This window comes from Anabrus simplex, chromosome 2 (assembly GCF_040414725.1).
Source record: "Anabrus simplex isolate iqAnaSimp1 chromosome 2, ASM4041472v1, whole genome shotgun sequence".
NCBI classification, from domain to species: Eukaryota; Metazoa; Arthropoda; class Insecta; order Orthoptera; family Tettigoniidae; genus Anabrus; species Anabrus simplex.
The window spans coordinates 783,356,612-783,379,336 of NC_090266.1; the positions used below are offsets into that span (position 1 = coordinate 783,356,612).

The 22,725-nt window shown below is 40.0% G+C and overlaps 1 protein-coding gene across 1 annotated transcript in view; it reads right to left on the reverse strand.

Moving 5' to 3' along the window:
• Positions 1–21,288, reverse strand: part of LOC136863686 (5-hydroxytryptamine receptor-like) — a 684,082-nt gene extending 662,794 nt beyond the window's left edge. The window contains exon 1 of the mRNA XM_067140046.2: positions 20,961–21,288. Within this exon, the coding sequence (XP_066996147.2) occupies positions 20,961–21,288 (328 nt within the window). The remainder of the gene's footprint in view (positions 1–20,960) is intronic.
• Positions 21,289–22,725: the final 1,437 nt, after the last annotated feature.

Below are 22,725 nucleotides of genomic sequence, written 5' to 3' on the forward strand. Positions count from 1 at the left end.
ATATTTAAATCGTTAGAAACTGAGTCTAACTATCGTCGTCTTGGTCTCCTTCTACTCCTCTTAGACTCCTTAACAGAGTCCATTTTTATCCTAGGTAAACTATCCTCCTCCATTCGGTTCACATGACCCTACCACCAAAGCCGATTCATGCGTAGAGCTTCATCCATCGAGCTCATTCCTAACTTATCCTTTATCTCCTCATTCCGAATACCCTACTGCTATTGTTCCCATGTGTTTGTACCAGATATCATTCTCGCTACTTTCAAGTCTTTTACTTCTAACTTATGAATACGATATCCTGAGCCCTCCCAGCTTTCGCTCCCGTAAAGGAAGGTTGGCCTGAAAACACACGGATGTAAAGAAAGTTTTGTCTGAATATTAACTTCCTTCTTACAGAATACAGTTGATCGGTACTGTGTGCTCACTGCATTAGTTTTACTCCACCTTGATACAACCTAACTTACTATACTACCATCCTGGGAGAACATACACCGTAAATACTTGAAATTACCAGTTCAAGCTTTGTGTCCCCAATATGACATTCAAACCTCTTGGATTTATCACCTACAGTTGCTTTCTTCCAGTCATCGGGAATTCGCGTGTTTTTGAGTGACACAGTAAATAGTGTTTCCAGATAGCGTTGAATAGTTCTATCTCCTAGTTTCAGAATCTCTCCAGCAATATTATCAGGCCCTGTCGACTTATTTTTCCTTAAGTTCTTAATTCTTTCCTGAATTTTTCTACGGCTGATTCGGAAGAGAGAACAATCAGGGTTATGGATAATGTCTATCGTCAGGCTGTTCTGCTCATTAAAAACGTTCCCATACCAATGATTTAATTCATTAGCTATTACTAGATTCTCACCTTCTCTGGACATTATCATTGACACATCATGGCTGGCTCCTTTTATTCTCCTAACAGTCAGGCTCCATGGCTAAATGGTTAGCGTGCTATCCTTTGGTCACAGGGTTCCCGGGTTCGATTCTCGGCAGGGTCGGGAATTTTAACCATGATTGGTTAATTTCGTTGGCACGGGGGCTGGGTGTATGTGTCGTCTTCATCACTATTTCATTCACATCACAACGCACAGGTCGCCTACGAGAGTCTAATCAAAAGACCTGCACCTGGCGAGGTGAACATGTCCTTGGACACTCCCGGTACTAAAAACCATACGCCATTTCATTTCTCCTAACATACTTATAGAGATATTTCCACACATTTTTCCTGGAAGAAATTATTTGGTGTGGTATTACCGGTATATCCTTCAATTTAATTCTAGTTGGACATTTCTAAATGACTTCTATTCCTTGGCCTTGTAGCAAATACAGTGTGCTTACAAATGACTAATTGGGCTTTGACGTCTTACGGCTACAAATATATAATACCAACCGTTTGCACTAACAACCAATCGAAATAGGATATTTTAAAATTTTGTTTATGTCATTGCAGGTTTCATTGTGTTACACCAGGTGGCAGGGTGATAATGGCTTTCAAAATGACGACTAATTAACAGAAAGCATTTTGTGGGTTGCAATATGAGAAGACTGAATAAGTCAGTACCGTGCAGCGTGCGATTCGAAGACGGTACGACATACAGCCAACAACCCACCAAAGCATTATGAGGTGGTATCGACAGTTCAATTACACGGATTAGCCCTTTACAGAAAGAAGCTCCGGATGATCAGACGTTTCAGTTGAATGAGTGGATAGCGTTCGAGAGGCGTTCCTTCTTAGCCCAAAGAAATCAACACGTCGTGCAAGTCGCGAACTGGGCATTCCTCAGCTGATTTTGTGGAAGATTTTGAGCAAGCGATTACGCTGGAAACAATATAGACTACAGCTGCTGCAACGTATACGGCCAAACGACCGCACCATCAGACAAATATTTCTTGAATGTTTCCAGGAAACAATGGAAGATGACGAATTTCCCTCCCGGCTCGTGCTCATTGATGAGGCGATATTCTACCTAAACGGAAAAGTGAATCGTCACAATCGTCGCATATGGGGCTCGGTAAATCCCCATGTTACAGTTGTGAATGATAGAGATTCTCCAAAGGTGAATTTCTTCTATGCTGCTTCAATTTCACGGGCCCTCCTTTTTCTTTGGGAACCCTGTGACAGGTAAAACGTAGCTACACATGTTGCAAAACTGATTGTTTCCGAAAGTGATAGATGATAATCTAGACTTCATATTCCATTAAGATGGAGCTCCGTTTCATTGGCATAGAGACGTGTCGCCGTCTGAAAGAAGAACTTCCAGGCAGGTGGATGGGCGGTGTACTCGGGATAATTTTGCACTCTTCAGGTTACCACTAAGGTCTTCTGACCTTACAGTTTGTGGTTTTTTCCTTGGAGATACGTGAAAAACCTTGTTTACGTACCACTTTTGCCGACAACATTGGCTGAACTGCTGGATCCTATTATTGCTGCGCTGGCAAACACTGAAAGGGACATGCTCGAACGTGTATGATTCGAACTCTTCTACCACATAGATGCATGTGGTGGAACACGAGAAGGACACATACAGTAGAACATTTGAAATGATGTGTAAGACACCTAAAATTGCTTTTTCATACAATGTATCATGCACTGTTTTGTATGCAATACTGTGTAAAATACATTCATCCAAAACCGTGTGAATCATTTGTAATCACCCAGTAAAACTGGCTCACCGTCAGCTGTTTCTTTGTGTACATGTAATAGAAAACTTCCTGGTACCCGGCCTGTGTATTTCCTTACAACCCAGCCATATATACGTCACCGGCTGGCTAAGCATTCCAGCCCCTTTTTGAACGGATTCTGCCAATAACACGGATTCTTAAAAGTCTTACATTTTCAAAAATCTTCTCATTAAATTATCCCAATTCTTATTATATATGGCAGTCTTAATCCTTGTACGTAGTATTCTCTTTCATATTTCCTCGCGATTCGACAGCTTTTTAATCTTATTACAAAAACACACACATCCTAGCAATTCTATATGTCTCTGTAATTAACAAGTCTAAAGTCATGAAGTTTCCCATGTTTTCTGGGGAATCTGTCTGCTTTCACAAAGAATGCCCTACCTATTGTTTGGTGAGTATGGCTTCGAAGCTCGTCGTCATACAAGTTGAAAACAATAATAATTAATTTAAATGTAGGTCGTGCGTAAAATAAAACTGTTAATAGATAAGGAGTGTCGTCTTAATCAGCCTGTCTAAACATTAGTTCTGGACACTCAGGTATGAGGTATAAGATTCTACAATTTTATCCACAAAAAACCTTCAGAAATACCACCCCAGCATTAAACAAGTCGCGGCATTCCATAAATTATCAAGCCTATTTAAATTACATTATCCCTTACATGAAAATACAAATATAATGAAATCTCCACAAAATGGTGTTACTCAAGCATTTAAATATCTCCATGAGTGTCATTATCTAATCAGTTCGCTAACGAACTAGAATTTATTAGTCCCTCGGTCCGATCACGTGGTACTCGCTCGAGCTCTGATCTCTTCTGTTTCCATCTTGCAGTTAGTGTCGCCCCATTCGCTCATTCAGTGCCAAATATCATCGCATCGGGCTTCACGCCTCCTCCTTACATACCAGAGTGCGCCAAATACAAAGTGCATTATAGTCAACATTAATTGTATGTACTTGGGTCACTGGTTCGAGCCTCTGATACAGCAAAATACACGAAACCTCACGGTATCTTCAAACAATGACAGAAAAACAAAACAACAAATGCAAATTACACAATCTAAATCTACCACTTTAAGATCACAGCATCTCATTCCACATGAAATTTGAAATTACTCAAGAAAACAAACGATCTATTATAAAGAAGGAAATTAATTCATAAATAACCTATAATATGTGCAACAATATTACTTGATGGTATTCAGTGGCTCTCATCTGATATTTCATGAAACTGGTCCCCCTGGTTTAATCAGATATATCTACATAACCTTAAAATTGGGAATTGAGGCATTCTAATTAATTTTACGCTTCCTCCAATATTTTATCTCTAAGTTGATGACCCTTTCTATCAATGTTCCTTCAAATGTTTTATAGAATACCTTGCGCTTAACAATTCCGGAATCAATGACCATCTGAAAATAGGATGGCGGGCAATCTACTACGACAAGCATACTGAATGACTTATTGTTTTTAAGATAAATACCAAGTCAATGACCACCACAATAATGCAGGTCTATATACCTACTAGTTCATCGGATGATGAAGAAATAGGGAGAATATATGAAAAGAAAGAACATTTAATATATTTGTAAAAGGTGAATAGAATCTAATTGTAATGGGAGACTGGAATGCAGTGCTAGGCCAAGGAAGAGAATGTAATGCCGTCGGAGAATGCAAGATGAAGTCGGCTAGTTAAATTCTGTACTGATAATAATTTTGTACTTTCTAATACTTGGTTCAAAGAACACAAATGACAGCTGTATAACGTGGACGAGACCTGGAGTCACTGAAAGTTATCAAAAAGACTTCATTATGATTAGGCAGAGGTTTAGAAACCACTTACTGGATTGCAAGACATTCTCAGGAGCAGACGTGGTTATAGACCAAAATTTGCCTGTCATGAAATGTCACCTGAAGTTGAAGAAATTGGAAAAAGTAAGGAATGCAGGAAGATGTGACCTTGATAAGTTGAAAGAAAAAAGTGTGAGGGATTGTTTCAAGGAACATGTTGCACAAGAACTGCAAAAAGAAAGGCTGAAAAAATAGATATAGAGTAGACAGTTGTGAACAATTTGGTAAGTAGGGCTTCTGAAGAAGCATTAGAAAGATATGTAAGATCAAGTAAGAATTAGTGGATAACACGGGAGATATTAGACCTGACTGACGAACGGCAAATGTACGTGAAGCAATCCTGACTGAACGTCAGATCTGAGAAGATCAAATTAAGAGATACAAGCCCACGAACATGGCATTTGTACATAGAAAATGCCTTCGATAATGCTGATTGGACCAAACTACTTGCGATTCTGAAGGAGATCGGGATCAGATTCCGAGAAAGAAGATATAAGTACAATCTATCAAAAAAATCTATGTGTGGTGATAAGTGTCGAAGGCTATGATAAAAGAAGCAGCAATCCAGTAACGAGTGAGGCAAGGCTGCAGTTTGTCCCCTCTCCTTTTCAGTGTCTATATAGAACTGGCAGTAAAGGAAATCAATGATCTTCCCGGCCGGATCCGTGGCTTAATGCTCAGTGTGCTGGCCTCCGGTTTAGAGGGCCCGGGTTCGATATCTGGCCAGGTCAGGGATTTTAAGAGCGGATGGTTAATTCCATTAGCTCGAAGACTGGGTGTTTGCGTTCTCCTCAATGTACATGTTCATTTACATACAACATATAAGCACATTGCACTAAACACCACCACAGAAGTATGTAATAGTGAACATGTACCTGTACATAGGGTTGGCGTCAGGAAAGGCATTCGGCCGTAAAACTGGGCTAATTCCATAGAACGTATGGGAATCGGGAAAAGATTTGAAAGAAGAAGTTCAATGTCCTTCCAGTTACTATAGACTTTAAGGGACATTGGATATCTTTAATGTGTTGGAAGACAACGGCACGGATTTTGTTTTGTTTTAAACACCCATGTACCACTGAACTCAAGTGGAATCGAAACAAATCCCTTGGGAACAGAGGAATAACGACTAGCCGACTGCACCACTGAGATATATCACACTGAAGACATTGTACCATCATGTATGTTAACTGTGTCCAGTCATCCCTTAAATAAGAAGGTATTTCGAGTTTGATAGAGTTAACTTGCATGACACACTATGCAACTTGCTATTTAAATAACTACCACATTCAATATATACGTGTGTGTGTGGGCGGGCATGCAGTACAGTGTTTGTAATTGCATTTAGAGTCCAGCCCCGCGGTTGAGGGGGCAACGCGTCCGCTTGTCACTCGGCCGCCCCGTGTTCGATTCCTGGCCGGATCACGGCTTTTTAATTTTAAATGATTAATATCTCTGGCCTGGGGACTGGGTGTTTGTGTCGTCCTTCGTTCCTTTACTCACATTCAACACTCTACACTTCCGCAATTCCAATTACACGGAGGTTCATATCATATGGTGCAAGTAGGGGCAAAATATTTCTATACGTCGACGCCACGAAGAAATAGCATTTAAATATTAAACAAAATAGCAGTTCTAAATTGGCGATGCTGTTTTTCATGTGAAATGTACTGCTACCAAGTTCCTTCTAGCCTATATTCAAGCTCAGGAGCTGAACGCTAAACCTCAAATTAAGTTTTAGTTTGTTCAGCTTGCTTCCTTCGTTCGGTCTTTCTTTTTTTTTTTTTTGGCAGTTGCTTTACGTCGCACCGACTCAGATAGGTCTTGTGCCGACGATGGGACAGAAAGGGGCTAGGAGTGCGAAGGAAGCGGCCGTGGCCTTAATTAAGGTACAGCCCCAGCATTTACCTGGTGTGAAAATGGGAAACCACGGAAAACCATCTTCAGGGCTGCCGACAGTGGGGTTCGAACCCACTATCTCCTGAATACTGGACACTGGCCGCACTTAATCGACTGCAGCTATCGAGCTCGGTTTCTTTCTTTCTAGCAAAGTATTTAGAGTGAATAAATCGAATCCAATCTGCTACTCTGGTAATAACAATTTAAAGGTAAATTTATGAATAGTTTTTGAAGGTATACCACTAAGAAATATTTTAACAACTTGTACGTAATATACAAGAATTACGTTTACGAGAGTGCTTTCTGAAGTAAATGTACTAGTGTTACTGCAATCTTACTCGACATGGCAGCAAAAAGTGATTCCTAAACTTTGAGCTGAAAACTCTTCAACAGTCAGACACCGTTTGTCAAGAGTTCCTATGAATTTCTTCCCGGAAGCGTTCAAAATTATCACAGCTTTACATGTTCCATGAATTCTATCACTAGTTAATATGCGTGAAATGCTCTGCATTATCTAGGTAACGCTATCCCTCCGATATATAACATTCCAGAAGATGTAATTATTAACTTCATTACGGGTCATCATTTAAGTGCGAAATTCTGATTTATAACAGCTGTTGTAGATTAATGTAGAAGTGCCACGGAACATTCCTGTTTGTCAATATGGAGACTTGGACGCACATCCTAACCTGGGTATTACCAACACCTCATTATTTTCCGTACGATTTTATACATCGGTATGTCTTCTACTCACTTTGTGAGTATCTATTTAGTTTATAGGTATAGGCATAGGTATAAGATCTCATTGAGAATCCATCGGATTTAATGTCTCGTCAAATCTGGCGTGTACTTGTACTTAATTCAAAAATTTCTGAATGGATCTATATTAAAGGTGACCTTCTCGGAAGCATTCAAAGTTATGACAGCCTAAAATGTTCCGTTATTTCTTTCACAGTTAGTGTATGTGACTTGTCATGTTCGAAATGCGCTGCAATATCTTGATATCGCTATCCATCCGAACTATAATATACTGGAAGATATGTAAACATTAGCTAGTTTACGAGTGAAGACTCACGTGCGAACACTCTTACCTCACCAGAAAATACCTAGGTCAAGCACAGCAAACGGCATGCGACCATTATGTGATTTCATTATGCTAGTTTCATTCTGGTTCTGATTTGCTACCATAAACTGCTTTGAAGTGACGAAGAAAAAATGGTCCTTGATACATGATGCAAAATGGATTATTTAGAAGTCTACTATATACCTCTTATAAACTCAGGTACGTAAGCTGCTTGATGTCATTATAACATATAGGCAGTATAGTTGAGGTATTTTCAAAACTTTTACGTTTTGCCAACATAGTTTACTAGATTCTAAAGTCCGTGTGTAATGTGTAAACTTATCAAAGTCAATTATTGTATTACATGTTTGCAGGTACCAAAAATGACAGTTACTTCGATATTGCCACCACGCCGACATCCTCATTTACGTGGTTACTTCGACTATGTTATTATTAAGCATAAATCAATAATATTTGGAACGTCTTGCAGAAAGATTCACAAGAAGTCAAGTATGAAGGAAAATGGAAACTTTCTACCAGTGAGCGTGTGCATGAGAGAGAGAGAGATGACGTAACTACTATGAGATAAATTTTAGAGCGGCTATCGTAGCCACAGAGGGACTAAATTTAATTTTAGTTCTTTAAATATTCGTCTCTTCATGATTGCACAAGTGTGGCTCCCACTAGTATTTGTTAGTAGTACCATCATATTCACGGAGCATTCCATTTGAAGTTACACATAATATCACGAGTCACTTTGACACTGCAATCAACATCGTCACTTGAATAAGTGACGGCCTGTGGCATGCATCACAAATTCTATGAGCGACTGGTGAATTGTAATGAAGGAGAAAATACGAGCACGGTCTGGTGTGGTACATTTCATCTAGTTTAGTATATCTGGTAAGACGTCCATTATTATACCGATGTCATTCAAATGAGACTTTCTTTTACAACACACACCAGTGCTTTGTATATTTTAAAAAGGTGACTTTATCAAGAGATGACGTCTGTTAATCGAGAACAAGAGCAATTTCATTTAATACAGATGGTACATTGTTTTGAAAGGTGTGTTCAGTACAACACCCCGAATGATCCTAAATATGCAATAATTGGATAATGTAAGTATGTGAATTAAAATGCAATTTGCTCGATTAATATAGGAGGTTTCACCACTTTTACTCTGTTCAGGGTTTGTGATGAAATGCACAGAGACCATACAGTATGGAACCTTAGGAAGGGTTAAACGTGCATTCTCCACCTCCCATACGTCCTATCAGATTCCCTTGAACCGGGTATGTCACCTATGAGTTGTCAGGCGCCTTTCCAAGGGTGTTTAGGAAAGTATTTTCAATTTCAAGTATGTAATGTGTAGGTAGAGTCAGAGCAAACGAGTAATGATCATCAGGTACAGTACGTCATGCGGCGTCTAGTTCGGTTCTCACTGAAAACTAAATTTTGTTTAAAGTGGCAATGACCGTTAAAGCGTCATTGGTTAACCGTGGTTAGCCGGTTCGAGTCCTGTTGGTCGAAAACATTTTTACCTTCACATTGTGTGCCAAAATCCAGGATTAAGTTCCAAAGATCTCCGCAGTGTTCATAAGGAGTGAGAGCATATGACGCTGTTGATGATGATTCGGCCGTCGAATTGGGACGTAGATCATTGAAGAGAACCCTTGGTGTTTTCCGACAGGGATAGGCTACGTGCTGACACTGGGTTTCACCCTCTCGCTACCTTATAAATATTATTCCACATTCATAAACGCAGGTCACCCGTGCCTCCAAATAGAAATACTGCACCAGACGAGCCGACGTGTCCTCGGACACTCCCGGCACTAGAAGCCATACTGAACCCATAATTCTACGATGAGAAAACTTTTTTCTCAATATTTATTTCGTATCAACAAGCTACTTTTATTTATGAGGGCAACCATGTTGCGCTCCCAAGAGCCCCGATGTCGCGTGGGAAAGATCTCACTCGCGGCAAGCTCGTGAAATACCGTGTCACCTCGGTGGACCTCGAGTGCCCGGTAATTCTTTAAATTCATGGAATTCTATATAACGAGGGATTTTGGCAATACAGCAAATAAAGAAATAAATAAGTTAAATTATTCGTAAACCCTACGTGAAGACAGAGCCCCCAGGGAAAAACATAAATGCAGTTAAGCCTAAGTACATGTCAGCGTCAGATCAGCGAACTAGCTACACGTTCCAAGGTCAATGGATGAAGAAAACGCGCGAAACGCACGGGCAGAAATAATTTATTTCCCCTGTTGTGAGTGTGGTAAAATTATAAGATTAACATCTAAAATAATTACAAGCCTGTCCGGAATTCTGGGACAAGTCTCATAAAAATCGGTCTATTGGACGCAAAATTGGCAGATTACGCAATCAAGCTTAATAGTGTGGGTAGCGTCCCTCCTGAGATTATAAAAGGAACCCCCCCACCGTATATTTTTCAGTGTCGATCTGGATCTTGAAGCCGCGGGAGCTTCCGCCCGTCGTCAGTGGAAAATTGCGCCAGATTGATCTACAAATAACTAATTACATGTCCGTGGCTGAGGTCCACATTCTCGGTTAGGAAGAGAAGGTGATTGAAAAAGTTCTGAACGTTTGCCGACGAACTATGAAAGTGTAGGCGTTTGTTAAAATATACACAGCAGATTTTATTATATCATCTCATGTACGTTTGAAAGTGGTAAGAGAGTTGGGGAAGCTGTTCAGAGTAGTTCTGCTCCCTTTATCTGTTGAACACCTGTTTTATTGGAGTAACAGAGAGACAACTCTGGGAACGAGCCAGACAGTCGCAGTTGACTGCAGAACGAGGGAAGTTCGTGGTGTAAATTATAGAGAAAAGTGCGTGATTTGTGTGGTACTTTTATATCGTGTGAAAAAGGCAGTGTTTGTAAGAGTGAGATGTTGGAAATGATAATGTTATTTGTGAAAATGTACGGCTAAAAGCACGAGGTCAGCTGGCGACGATGTAGCCAGAATACTGGGAATGACGCCATGTGCAGGTCTGTCTATATTTGTATTATGTTGTAGTTAGATTTCATTGTTCTGTTCCAACAAATTTTCCAAGATGATTGTCGGGTTGACATTGGTAATTATCAGGCGAAAGGCGTTGTAATATTTGGTCAGCGTGTGAAATTTTTAGTGTGTAAATTTCACGTCAAGAAACTGTAAAATGCGACGTTTAAAATTTGGTGTTAATGTTCGATGAGATATTGTCCAAAGCGTGGAAATTTTGGGAGGTTATAAGTGTAAATTAGTCGTGGCGAATATCTTAATTTCAAATATCAGTTGAATTCGGAAATGTTTGTCAATAATAATAATAGTAATAATAATAATAATAATAATAATAATAATAATAATAATAATAATAATAATGCTTACCGCGGGATAAAGAAATTTTTCTATGTTAAAGGTGCATTTAACCTGTATATTTTTACATGGATCGCAGACATTCAAAGAAAATTTCAGTGAAATTCGATAGAGTTACATTTATTCATGGGAAGTAAAATTTAGGGACATCGTGTATATCAATGATACGAAAAATCGCGGTGTGTTCTTGGGTTCTCGAGGTCCGAAAGTCGTAATAACAGTAAAGTCAGAGATGTGTTTTATAATGGTCGTTGTTTTCACCGGAGGATTGAATGATGAAAAAGGGTCTTGGAAATATAAGAAAAAGGGATTGAGAGCGAAGAATTTATATGTATGTGGAGATGAGAGGGATAGGAATATTGAAGATGAAATGTAGCCTGGATTTTAAGTGATACCGCTGGAATAAGGCGAGGAGAATGAGTTCGAGACAGGCTGTAGTGTTTTTCCGCTACCAATCCGAAATTTGAGATGACTACTGTGTGAAGCACCGTAGATTTCTAGTAAGATCCCAAGTGAAAACGACTCTAGTAAAAGGTTAAAAATCTTGGTAGTAAAAACGTCCAGTGATTTGTTACGTAAAGCCCGTATGAATATTAGGATAATGTGACCTCAAGGATAAAAGAGCATTTAGGACACATGGTTGGTTTTGTATTGAATTTCGTTTCACTGGATATGTCATTGATATAAATAGTTGGAATTGACGATAGGCGATCTGAGAGTTTCTAATGCGGTAGTGATGATTATTATTTTGAAGGCATCCACTAAATGGTAGACGTGTGTTGGGAATTATCATTGCTTCCCTAAAACTTCATTGCACGGGCTGAGATTGTGTTTGAGGTGGAGAATTGTTCGTGACGTATATTTATTTTCGAGGTCACGTATTGTAACGATATAGAGACTTACTGTAATTTTCGACTAGCATTCGTTTACTAGTAAGAGACGTTGTTCCGTTGTGTGTTATTAGTCTGACCAGGTTTAGTATTGAAATGTCAGAGTTTGTTCGAAATTGCTAGTTCGCCTGATATGTTAAGGGATGCGTAGTACGACCCACTTTTGACGCCCGACGATAGATTTAGGACGTCAGATGTTATCCTTGGAGTTACTGATGATGAGGCGTCCTAGTTGACGCCCGACGATAGAATTTGGAAGGTATCATGTACATAGAGATTAGTGTTAGGGTATACAGATTTTAAGTGAGCCCGACGATAGGTCTGGGAAGTCAGCTGTACAAACTCAAGTCTCAGATTAGATGTTTCTTTTGTTTTTGCGAAGTGGCCTGAACGAAGGTAGCGCCTACAGTAAAATATAAATTATGAAGAGGGTCAGATCGGTTATGATGAGGCCAACTAGTGCGTAGCTCCAACAGCTGTTGGTGTTCCTTAAGATAACGGGGCCGCTATCGGCGATTGAGGGTTGTCCAAATGTTGGATATCGACCTGATGGAGATTAAATATTTTTACTGTAATTCTCCGTGCGTGTTGAGCTTTAATGACTTCGATATGTTATTTTATTTTACGGACTTATTTGTTTTGTCGTTCTGACGTCCGTTTCGTTTTGATAGTGTGCATATTGACACTCAGTGTATTAGTGTGAGACCTGAACTGCGAATGCGGTTTCGATTCGTCAGCCAGTAACAATATTATATTTTCAATCTTTGTTGTACTTTAATTTTATTCGTAATTGAATTTAATTAAGTAATCACTTTATAAGTAGTGTGTTGGGACAGACAATAAATAGATAGATCTGTAATGGTAGTCATTGTTTTTCAAGGGAAAGAATTCCTTAAAGTTGTAATGTTTTTCAATGTGGATTGGTAATTTTATTAAACGTAACAAAACCATTTCTAACATGAAAATCGGTTCAATAATAATACTTTTCAAGTGACTTTCCATTTTTCAATTAACTTCAGTGTTTGGCATTTCTTCTAAATGCATGATGAGTAAGTGTTTCCTGCATTTCGCAGTTTTGTTCCTTTAGAACGACATAACGTAAGATCCTCACGGATCATGTTGTTGTTGGTTCCTTCCGAACAGCTGTTTTGGGTGATGCACATTTAGCATCGGGATTACCTTATCACTTAAGGGTGTCATGAATGACAAATACATGGTGGAATTTTATTTCAATTGTGAATGATGCTGTTAACTCGTAGTGAACACCATGCTTTCCCATAATATTTCGCAACATATCTAAAGCAACTGATAGTCAATTTGGTTCGATTAAGGGTCCATTCGGCGGGTGTTCCGTATCCGTAAAGGGTATTCGACTGGTGGATAACCTTAATTGAGAGAAAATCAGGCGTTCTACTTGTTGAAAGTCAGATTTTCCACGGATCGTGTGGATTAACTCTCAGTTCTCGTTTGGATAATAGGTGTCCGGTTTTCAGGTCTTCCCTTTTTCAGTTTTTCAGTTTCGCTGTCCACTAATGTACTAACATCTCCGAAGCAACTCTTCGATATTGTAAGAAACAAATCAACGCTATGCAATGTGACTGTGTTTGAAACATTCAAAAATAAATAATTCATTTTTTTTAATTTCAAGAATGTATATTAATTTAATAATGTTGTCGTACTATTTCGATTTAATAAAAGTTAGTAAGCACATTTTGCTCCACATTTCAAGTAGTTAGGCTCTCTTCTGAACCCCATCGTTTTTTTAAGATCGTGACCGAATTTATTCCCGCAACGACCCATTATTTAAGAGTTCTAGATTGTTCTACTGTAGCAGCCGTGGCCGACCAACGATGGAATGGTAAGTTCAAGGGTTCAATACGACAAATAAGTTTGTTTAAAGTGCAACTTTGTGTGTCCACTCGATAGAGTGGCCTTAAACTAGTGTAGTGCGATAGTCCGAACAAGGATATGTATTGACTGTGGCAGTGTAACAAGAAAATTAGTATTTCCACTAGCGGCTGAGTGAGGTCTCTGTGTTACAGCGACCAACGGAGGATGACACAGAAAGGACGTGTACCGACTTGTGGAGGCGGGCGGGGGTACGTGTGATCATTCGGTGTGTTTCTTGTTGTTTTTAATTGCATCCAATACTGGTTGCGAGGTAACCTTGTCGATTGGCACAGGCTGATATGGAATAGCAGTCAAGATGTTAGCATAGAATGGCTTGATATTTCAGTTTACTTATCAGTAGCACAGTAATATCTACCATATTTGATCTGAACAGTCATTATGGGACAGGAATGGAGGAAAAATCTTAGCATTAAACGAAGAAAGTACCTTTATTCAACTCATTTACGGTATTTAATGGGTGACAAAATAAGACTTTTAGATTCCGAGTCCCAAATAATAAAAACAACAATTAACACATTATTATTACCAAAGCACGCCGGCCCCGCAGTATAGGGGTAGTATGCTTGCCTCTTACTCAGAGGCCTCGGGTTCGATTCCCGGACAGGTTAGGCCTTTTTACATGGATCTGAGTGCTGGTTCAAGGTCCACTCAGCTTACGTATTAACAATTGAGGAGCTATCTGACGGTGAGATGGTGGCCCCGGTCTTGGAACCCAAGAATAACAGCCAAGAGGATGCGTTGTGTTGACCACACGACACCTCATACACTGCAGGCCTTCGGGTTGAGCAGTGGTCGCATGGTGGGCCATGACTCTTCGGGGCTGTTGCGCCAGGAGCTTCGATTTGGTTTTATTGCTAAAACGCATTTGCTCCAACAGGTTTACGTCATCAATATGGATTGTACCGAAGTCAATGTCGCTATCTGCTTGTGTTGCGTTTCAATGTGTTTGTCGCCGCGCTCGGTACTACGGACGATAGAACGCTGGCCTTCTGAGCTCAAGTTGGCGGGTTTGATCCTGGCTCTGAAGGTGCTCATATATGTCAGCCTCGTGTCTGTAGATTTCCTGGCTCATAAAGGAACTGCGTTATTCATTTCCGACATCTCAGCGAGTTTGAAAACCACAAGCGTAGTTAGTGAGACGTAAAACAATTATTATTATTATTATTATTATTATTATTATTATTATTATTATTATTATTATTATTATTCTTAGGCTATTACTACGGTATTTATCACTTCGTTAGGTGTTCAAACACCACTCCTTTCTTCTCGACATCGTTCCAGCCTAAAATGGACGCTAGCTGTGGCATGTCTTAGGCCGTATGGCCGTTTAAGTATAGATAAATAATGCCTGGATCGGTTTTTCATTTCCTCACATGTTTCACATTGTGCTATGTAGAATATTATCCTTTATTGTTCCCCAAAAGTAAAATTTTAGGACAGTTTTGTTAGGAAGGAGATCATTTGCTGCTTGGCGCAGAATGAGTGGATCGTTCCAAAGGAAGTCAGACCAACCACACATTTTCCGATGACACTACAACAGCAATTCACGGTCCATCGGTGTTGATAGTCTTGCTCACGCAGCCCGTGGAGGTTGAGAGATGGCGAACAGTGGTGGCGTTTACGATTCGGTACGCTTTTTCTGTAAAATTGACTCGTCTGAAAACAAAGTGCTTTTAAAAAGTTGATGGGTTAGTTCGATCACCATTCACCTCGTCCTCCTATGTAACTTTTAATGCACGGGCCTCTGGAACGGAAGAATTTCCGAATCTTTCAAAGCAATAAACTGAAGATGTACTGCTGTGTGATTCTGTGTCCACCATATCGAGTAGAATGGCCTAGTTTGGATTCTGCATAGGCCTGTTTCCCTGGCGTTTCGTTGGGCGCAATCGCCAGCCTCTCGAGCTTGTTTTAGTACAGCCCAAAACGTGCCTGCGCAAGGTTGTCTCTCTTCTCATTCTGGCACCTTTCAACATACACTCCATCTGTCTCCCTTCCAACTCCACTACCTAAAACAAGTAAACCCACAGAAACCTTAACAGAAAGATCAACGATAATAACAACAATTAACACTGCTACTGCATGATTACAGTGGTAATTCTCACTCGTGTAGTAGGTACACGTTATACCCAGAAGTGTGCAGGAAAGTCAGGTGAGGATGACGTAAATAGGACGTGTGCCTGACAATTGCTCTGGCCAGGGAGAAGGCGATACCCTCTAGGTGGCCCGGCCCTCCCCTTCAGGGTGGGGAATGAAAACTTGAAAAGAAGGAAAGTGACAAGTGCGAGACGATACCAAGGCTAGTTGAGGACGAGCCTCGCTCATCCTAAACGCAGTACCGCATACGATCGTCCCTCTTGTATACGTCCTATTTACGCCATCCTCACCTGACTTGCCTGGTCGCGCTGCCTAGAGGCGCACCGTGCTGTCTCCACACTACACTACTGTCATACAGTAGTCTCACTCAGCCGCTACTGGAAATGGTAATTATTCCTCTTGTTGTACTTACACCGTCTGCAAATATAACTGAAAGGAATATCGCAACAGACATTTTTAGGCGGCTCTATCGATTGGGCACATCAAATTTCACTTTGAACAATATTTCGTTTGCAGTCAAAACCAAAATGACGTCTCCAATTAACATCGGACGTTGCGTCGATGAGCATTGTGTTTTTATACTGACTCTACCTACAAGTTACAAAAACGAAATTGAAAATATCTTTCGGAAAACCACAGAAAAAGCACCTGACGATTCTTAGCTGAGACACTCGGGATAGCTTAATGGCTAAAACAAGAATAAGTCATTATTTAATCACACGACCTTCATCTCAGGTCTATCAACACGTTAATGATGATGATGATGATGCTTGTTGTTTAAAGGGGCCTAACATCGAAGGTCATCGGCCCCCAACACGTTAATAGAGCTACGCATGTTCAGAAAGAAGTTTTTCGTTTCCTTTGTTATTGTTTCATTGTCACACTTACAAATCGACCGTTTTCAGCGGTGAAGTAAGGGAAACGTTGGGAAGGTTTAAGCCGTGGCCTAATAAATGTGCTGTCCCACCATTTTCATGCTGTGAGAACGCGAAAACACGGAAAAATATTCTTCAGTGTTTCTGACTGTGGGCTTCGTAACCACCATCTCCCGAATTCAAGCTCACAGCTACGCACCCGAGACGCAAGGCCAATTAGCTCGTTCTTCGTAGTAAGTCTTCATAGGGGATATACCTCTAACAAAATAAATTAACTTCATCGTGTTACACAAGACATTGGTGTTAGATATTAGTCTAAACAATTTAATACGAAGAGGTATAAAACACGGAATTAATTTCTTGTGTTCAATGCATCCGTGCTTACATGTAGTGTAGGCAGTATTGGAGTGGCCTGAACTTCATTGATACAACGCCATGCGCGTCGTTCGCCTGGAGCTTCTCATTAGTAGGAAAATAGATAAAGTTAAAGGACGTATTTACTGTACCCAAAACGGGTCCTTAGTTACCTCAGTGTGCACCAGTTAGATTTTGTGTTCTCCCCGACAAAACTCCATCTCCAAGAGTGGAAATGTTGCAGCAAGACGGCAAAGAGCAATACATAGGAATCATGCAAGTCTTTGAGTGGCATAAACAATTCCAGTAGGGTGAAACTGACCTTGAGGTTGCTCCACGCACGGGATGAAACTAAAATTCGAAAACCGAAAGCAATGTTAACAAAACTGATGTCATCTTGTTGGAATATAATCGTGTATGGATTGCAGGGATTGTAACTAAATCCAATGGATCAGCTGAAGACATCAGATCTCATACGACGTTTTCTCGGCTATCACGATGCTGCAGCGTAGTAGGCGCCTCGTTTGAAGAACGATGAACAGAAGGTTCGTGACTGATGGCTTGTCATCAATGGAATGGGAGACTTCAGTGACGGCCAGATATTTCGGCCAAAATCATAACATGGGTCGAAGCCTGGTTCCACCATTATGAACTCGGGTTAAAACAGGAAAGTGGCCAATAAAACATCCTTCAAGTCCAAAACCCAAAGAAAGGCCAATATTGAAGGAAGTTTCGAAACATTCATGTACATCAACTTTCTAATGTACAACGCATTTTATACGATGGCGTGGTAAAGTGATGACGTACTGTTACTGTTGATTACTCTCGTTCGGTATTGAAGGGGAACCTCATGAGGACACTTGCTGATGAACAACCACACATTGCTCAAATGGGATGAATCCTTCAGCAGACAATGAGCCAGCTCACCGCACCAACAAGACTCAAGAAACAATCACAGCACTGGGCATTGAGGTTACGCCACACCCACCTTATTTGCAAGACTTTGCCCCGTGTAACTTCCACCTATTTCCTACAGGTAAAAGGAAGCTTCGGTGTCGTCATTTGTATAGCGAACAGGAGTTAAAAGTAAAATTTCGGATACACAACATACTGTCACTGAAGGGCTTCAGTGACTGCTTTAAACGATGGATTGAACGCTGAAACCTTTGCCTTGTGTCCTAGGAAGAATGCTTTGAAAGTATGTAAATGACTGTGAATCGAGGTAGCTTGTATTTTACAGCAATAAATTAATTCCTGTAATTTTTTGATACAATGTCGTATTTGTACGATTTGCAAGTGTCATTCCCAACATGTTTTCATAAATTTACAACTTGAAGCATAGTAATCATAACTGGACTGTTAAGGCATGTGTTATTAGCTACCTGACGCATTTGGTAAATTTCATTTTTAAAGAACGGTACTTTGGATAATATTCCCTTCATTGATTATTTTATGTTATCCTCAGGAGTATTAATTTATAATTGCACTGTTAATCCAATGCTTACTCACTAATGACTTATAAACTCACAAAGATTCCATGATCTATGCAGTATGTTCAGTCGTGCTCAGAGACCTGCACTGAATGGCAGTAGACTGTTCAGTATTAAAACTGAGGCTATATGTTAACAATGCTTTTCGGCCGACCATTTATGAACATATTTTATATCGTTTCACTCTTTCCTGAATTAGTGAGATCCCCCATGCTGACTTTCTTCATTCTATAGATATTACAATATGATTTCATTAAATAATGTCTGTATTACAATTGTAAGCTTTGTAGACAATGTTGTGGAGAACATGTCATCTACTACATTGTTCAGCAAGGTTAAACTTACTGTCCCATTACGGCAACGATTAATAGGCTTACATTGATATTCCATGGTTATTCCATAACAACATCTCCCAATAGATGTGCAGTGTTGGCATCCACGTACTGCTAGTTTTGTGCTGACGTGTAGATATACTGTACAGTAAATGTAAGTTAACATTTGCGTAGATGGTCACTTCAATAGTGGCAACTATATTGTTACAACCGATACAAAAGATTTGCCTCCGTGAAACTTTAACAGCCCCTCTGTATAGTCACCAGTATTGTGAAGAATCCGTTTGCAGTGATGCAGATGTCGTACTATAAATATCGCACTCTCTGTTCTTTGTATTGTACGAATGGAGCTTTAAGAATGTCCAGAATAGTTAGGAACCGGCTTCCACGAAGCGGTTCTTTCATCTTCAGAATACAATTAAAATCACTTGGGCTCCTGATCGCATGAAGAATGATAGAACGCTTCTCAGACACATCGAGTGCATAACTCAGCCGTCAATTGCGTCATAGGCACCCGACCATTATTCTGCCAAGTAATGGTTGGATTTGTGAAAGGTGCAATGGTACGACTGCGTGCACATATAATATTTATCCAGCTACGCTGTCGCTCTTTCGGAAACATCGTGGCTACTGACCTTTAGTCCGCCAACTCACAGGTGACGCTCATCCTCGCAGCACGGCACGTGAGCAGAGCGTTGGATTGGAGAGTCCATGCTCTGTGAGTTGGGTTAGGTAACGACCACTAGAGTTGGAGTCTAAAGGGGCCCATAGACGTGCAATATTATTGCGCAATATCGGGTTTTGTGAAATATAATTGATAGTGTGTGTTTAATATTGAAACGTTGTGCAATATATTGTACGAAATCAAAAAGTTTGAAATATTTTGCACACATTGCAAAATACTGTGCCGTGTGTTGGCAATATTGTGCAATATCGCGTCCTCCCGCCGGTTGGTATCAACAAGTGGGGGAGAAAGTTTCGTGATGGCAGTCAAACAGGTGGGTAAAAAGTTTATTTTGGAATTTATCGAAGCCTTCCGGCTCTATGGGACGTTAAGAGCAAAGATTACAGTAATCGCGTTAAAAAGGTGAACAGAACGAAGTGCTTATTGAGAAATATCGCGAAAAATACCCTAACGCCGACAAGCAAGAAATTATTTTAAAAGAATCTGTTCTTTGCGTACAAACTTCCGCAAAGAAGTGAAGCGGCTTCGTGATACAGAAAAGAGTGTTCACCAAACAAAATACCGGCATGGACTGACTATATATTGTCACGCATGTTGTACGTCGTTTGCACAATATTACATTGCACAGCCAGCAATATTATCTCCACACGATTCTATTTATTGCACAAATCCGATTGTTGTGCAATAATACTGTATGCCTGTGAGCAGCTAACAATATACTGTAAAATCCATTGTGAACAATAATATTGCGCGTCTATGGGCCCCTTAACGTTTAGCGCCACCGGGGAGGTAAAGTTGACTAACGCTGCTCGAAAATGGACTGTTGCTATGGCAACGATAACAGCGATGCTACATTGAAGGAATTTATCATCACGTGGGTTGGCTTGCTCTCAGTCGCTTTTGTGATATTATTCGGAGTAGTACTATGTTAACTGTGCTACTTTTTGCTGCTATAGTTGTTAGTTTATATTTATCAGTTTCTAGTTGTACAGCTCTATTCTGTATTTAACACCTGGATTTGTTGAGGTTATTGTCGAATACTGATGCTCTTGTTAGTGATTATGCAGTCTGTTTTTTATCGGCAGTGACGTGTTCTGTCTAAAATGTTGGAATTATTAGCACGAGCTTAGGAACTTGTCAAAGTTTATTGAATTGTATTAGACCTACATGTTTTACTAAATACTCAGCCTATATGAAACGGTGTTATGCCGCAGATGGTGGTTAACTTTAACAACGCAGCGTACTTCGTAGTTACTAATTTCGCCCTTCAAATGTCAGACTCCAACTATCGTGGGTCCAACTACAGTGTGTGGTGTAACATGGAGAAACGGATTCGTTTCCTGGTGTATATACCAAAGCGTTGGAAATATTAAAGTACCAACCGTTGTAGTTCTATCAGTCCTTCGTGTAGATTTAAGATAAAGTTAGTAATTTTTGTTAAACTTACCTATTACCGTGATGAGGATGATGAGCCCTAACACGACAGAGGTGACTCCCATCACGATGGCCTGTGACAGGGGCTCATTGTCTCTCGGGAGCACTGTTAGGTTACCGTTGCCAGAACCATTGCCAAAGAAGTCGGAGTCGGTGACGGAAGAGTTGCAGAGACCGCTGCTGTTGTAAGTGTTCCCTGTTGATATTGATGATGGTGTGGTGTTGCATGCATGAAGGGCGGCAGCCAACCACGTCCCGTCCATGTAGTCTGGGTACTGCTGTTGTTGCTGCAAAGGTAACACGACAGGCTCCCGTACTTCTCTCTGGTTCAGCACCCCCATCGTTAACCAGTTTCAAGACCTGCAAACCAAAACCTTAATACAGGAACAATTACATGAACTTACTTAAACGTAGCATATAAAGGTATTACCTTAGAGCTAGAGATTCCATGTTTTGATAATAAGGCAAGATAGGGTAGAATAGGAGTTGAAAATCAAATCTAATATAATAGTTTAGAAGACAGGTAAATTTACCAATTAGTAGATTCAGAAGTGGTTACTTTTTTATGTGGAGTAAAGGCATCAGGATAATGAACTAAATTACAGACTAGGTTTAAATAATTTAAATAATACAAATTAGAACGAATTAACCATTTCTGTGGCCCTGATGTTCAATCAGCCTTTGTTAGAAAGGAGTATAACGATATATCCTTGGAATAAAGCTGACTAGCAGAGAAGCGACCACACACTGTTATGTAGGACGATCGGAGGAGTTAATTTTGACCTCAAATTTAATCCAGTTTCTGCGGTGTAAGCTCGACAGACAGGATATGGTTCACAGTACCTTAATTTCCATGTCATTCTTAGAGTATGATGAACTAGTCATTTCCTGAAGTATTTTCTCCAAGATGTGCGTAAACAGAATGAGAATTATGTATTTTCTGACCGCCGCACTCCTTTAATATGTAAATATAATGCAATTAATTGATAATAATACATTACAGTATATATCTTTGCCCCTTTAGTCCCGTTGCTTGAAACGATGTCGGGGATGAGATGAATTATATGGCCCTTTATATGGCCGAATGCCCTTCCTGACGCCATCATCAGTTGAGGAGCTAATGAAGATGAAATGATATGATGGTGAATGAAACTGGGTAAGGAGGTCCAAGGAATCGGTTGTGGCCTATGAATAGCAAATATTCGGGCATTTGCCAGGAAGTGAAAATGGGAAACCACAGAAAACCATTCTCAGGGTAGCCGACGGTGAAGTTCGAATCCACGCATCTCCCGAATGTAGACCTCAGCTCAATTACCGCAACGTTCTAACACGCGTGGTCACTCCGGTCATTAATAATAACTTATTATTATTATTATTATTATTATTATTATTATTATTATTATTATTATTATTATTATTATTGTACCAGTTGGTACACCTATACGCCGCACATTTGAATTTTCCGCCTTAAAGTACTCCTCTACAGCTGAAACTCTGAACTTTAAAACAAAATTAATTCAACCGTTTATCAGAAGATGTCACTGTGTTAATTTCGAATTGTTTTTGTTTACTGATTATCAAGAAGAGTGGACAGTCTCTCACAGATGTCTCTACCAAAAACTATGATCATGCACCCTGGTGCGAAGTGAAGGAACTTTTCTTGAAGATATTTTGTATTCATTAGTTTGTTCTTTACTAAATGTTGTTCTTTCATTTGTGGGTTGGCAATATTAATCTTACTTTCCGCCACTTTTGAAATTAGCCAATCGTAAATTTCT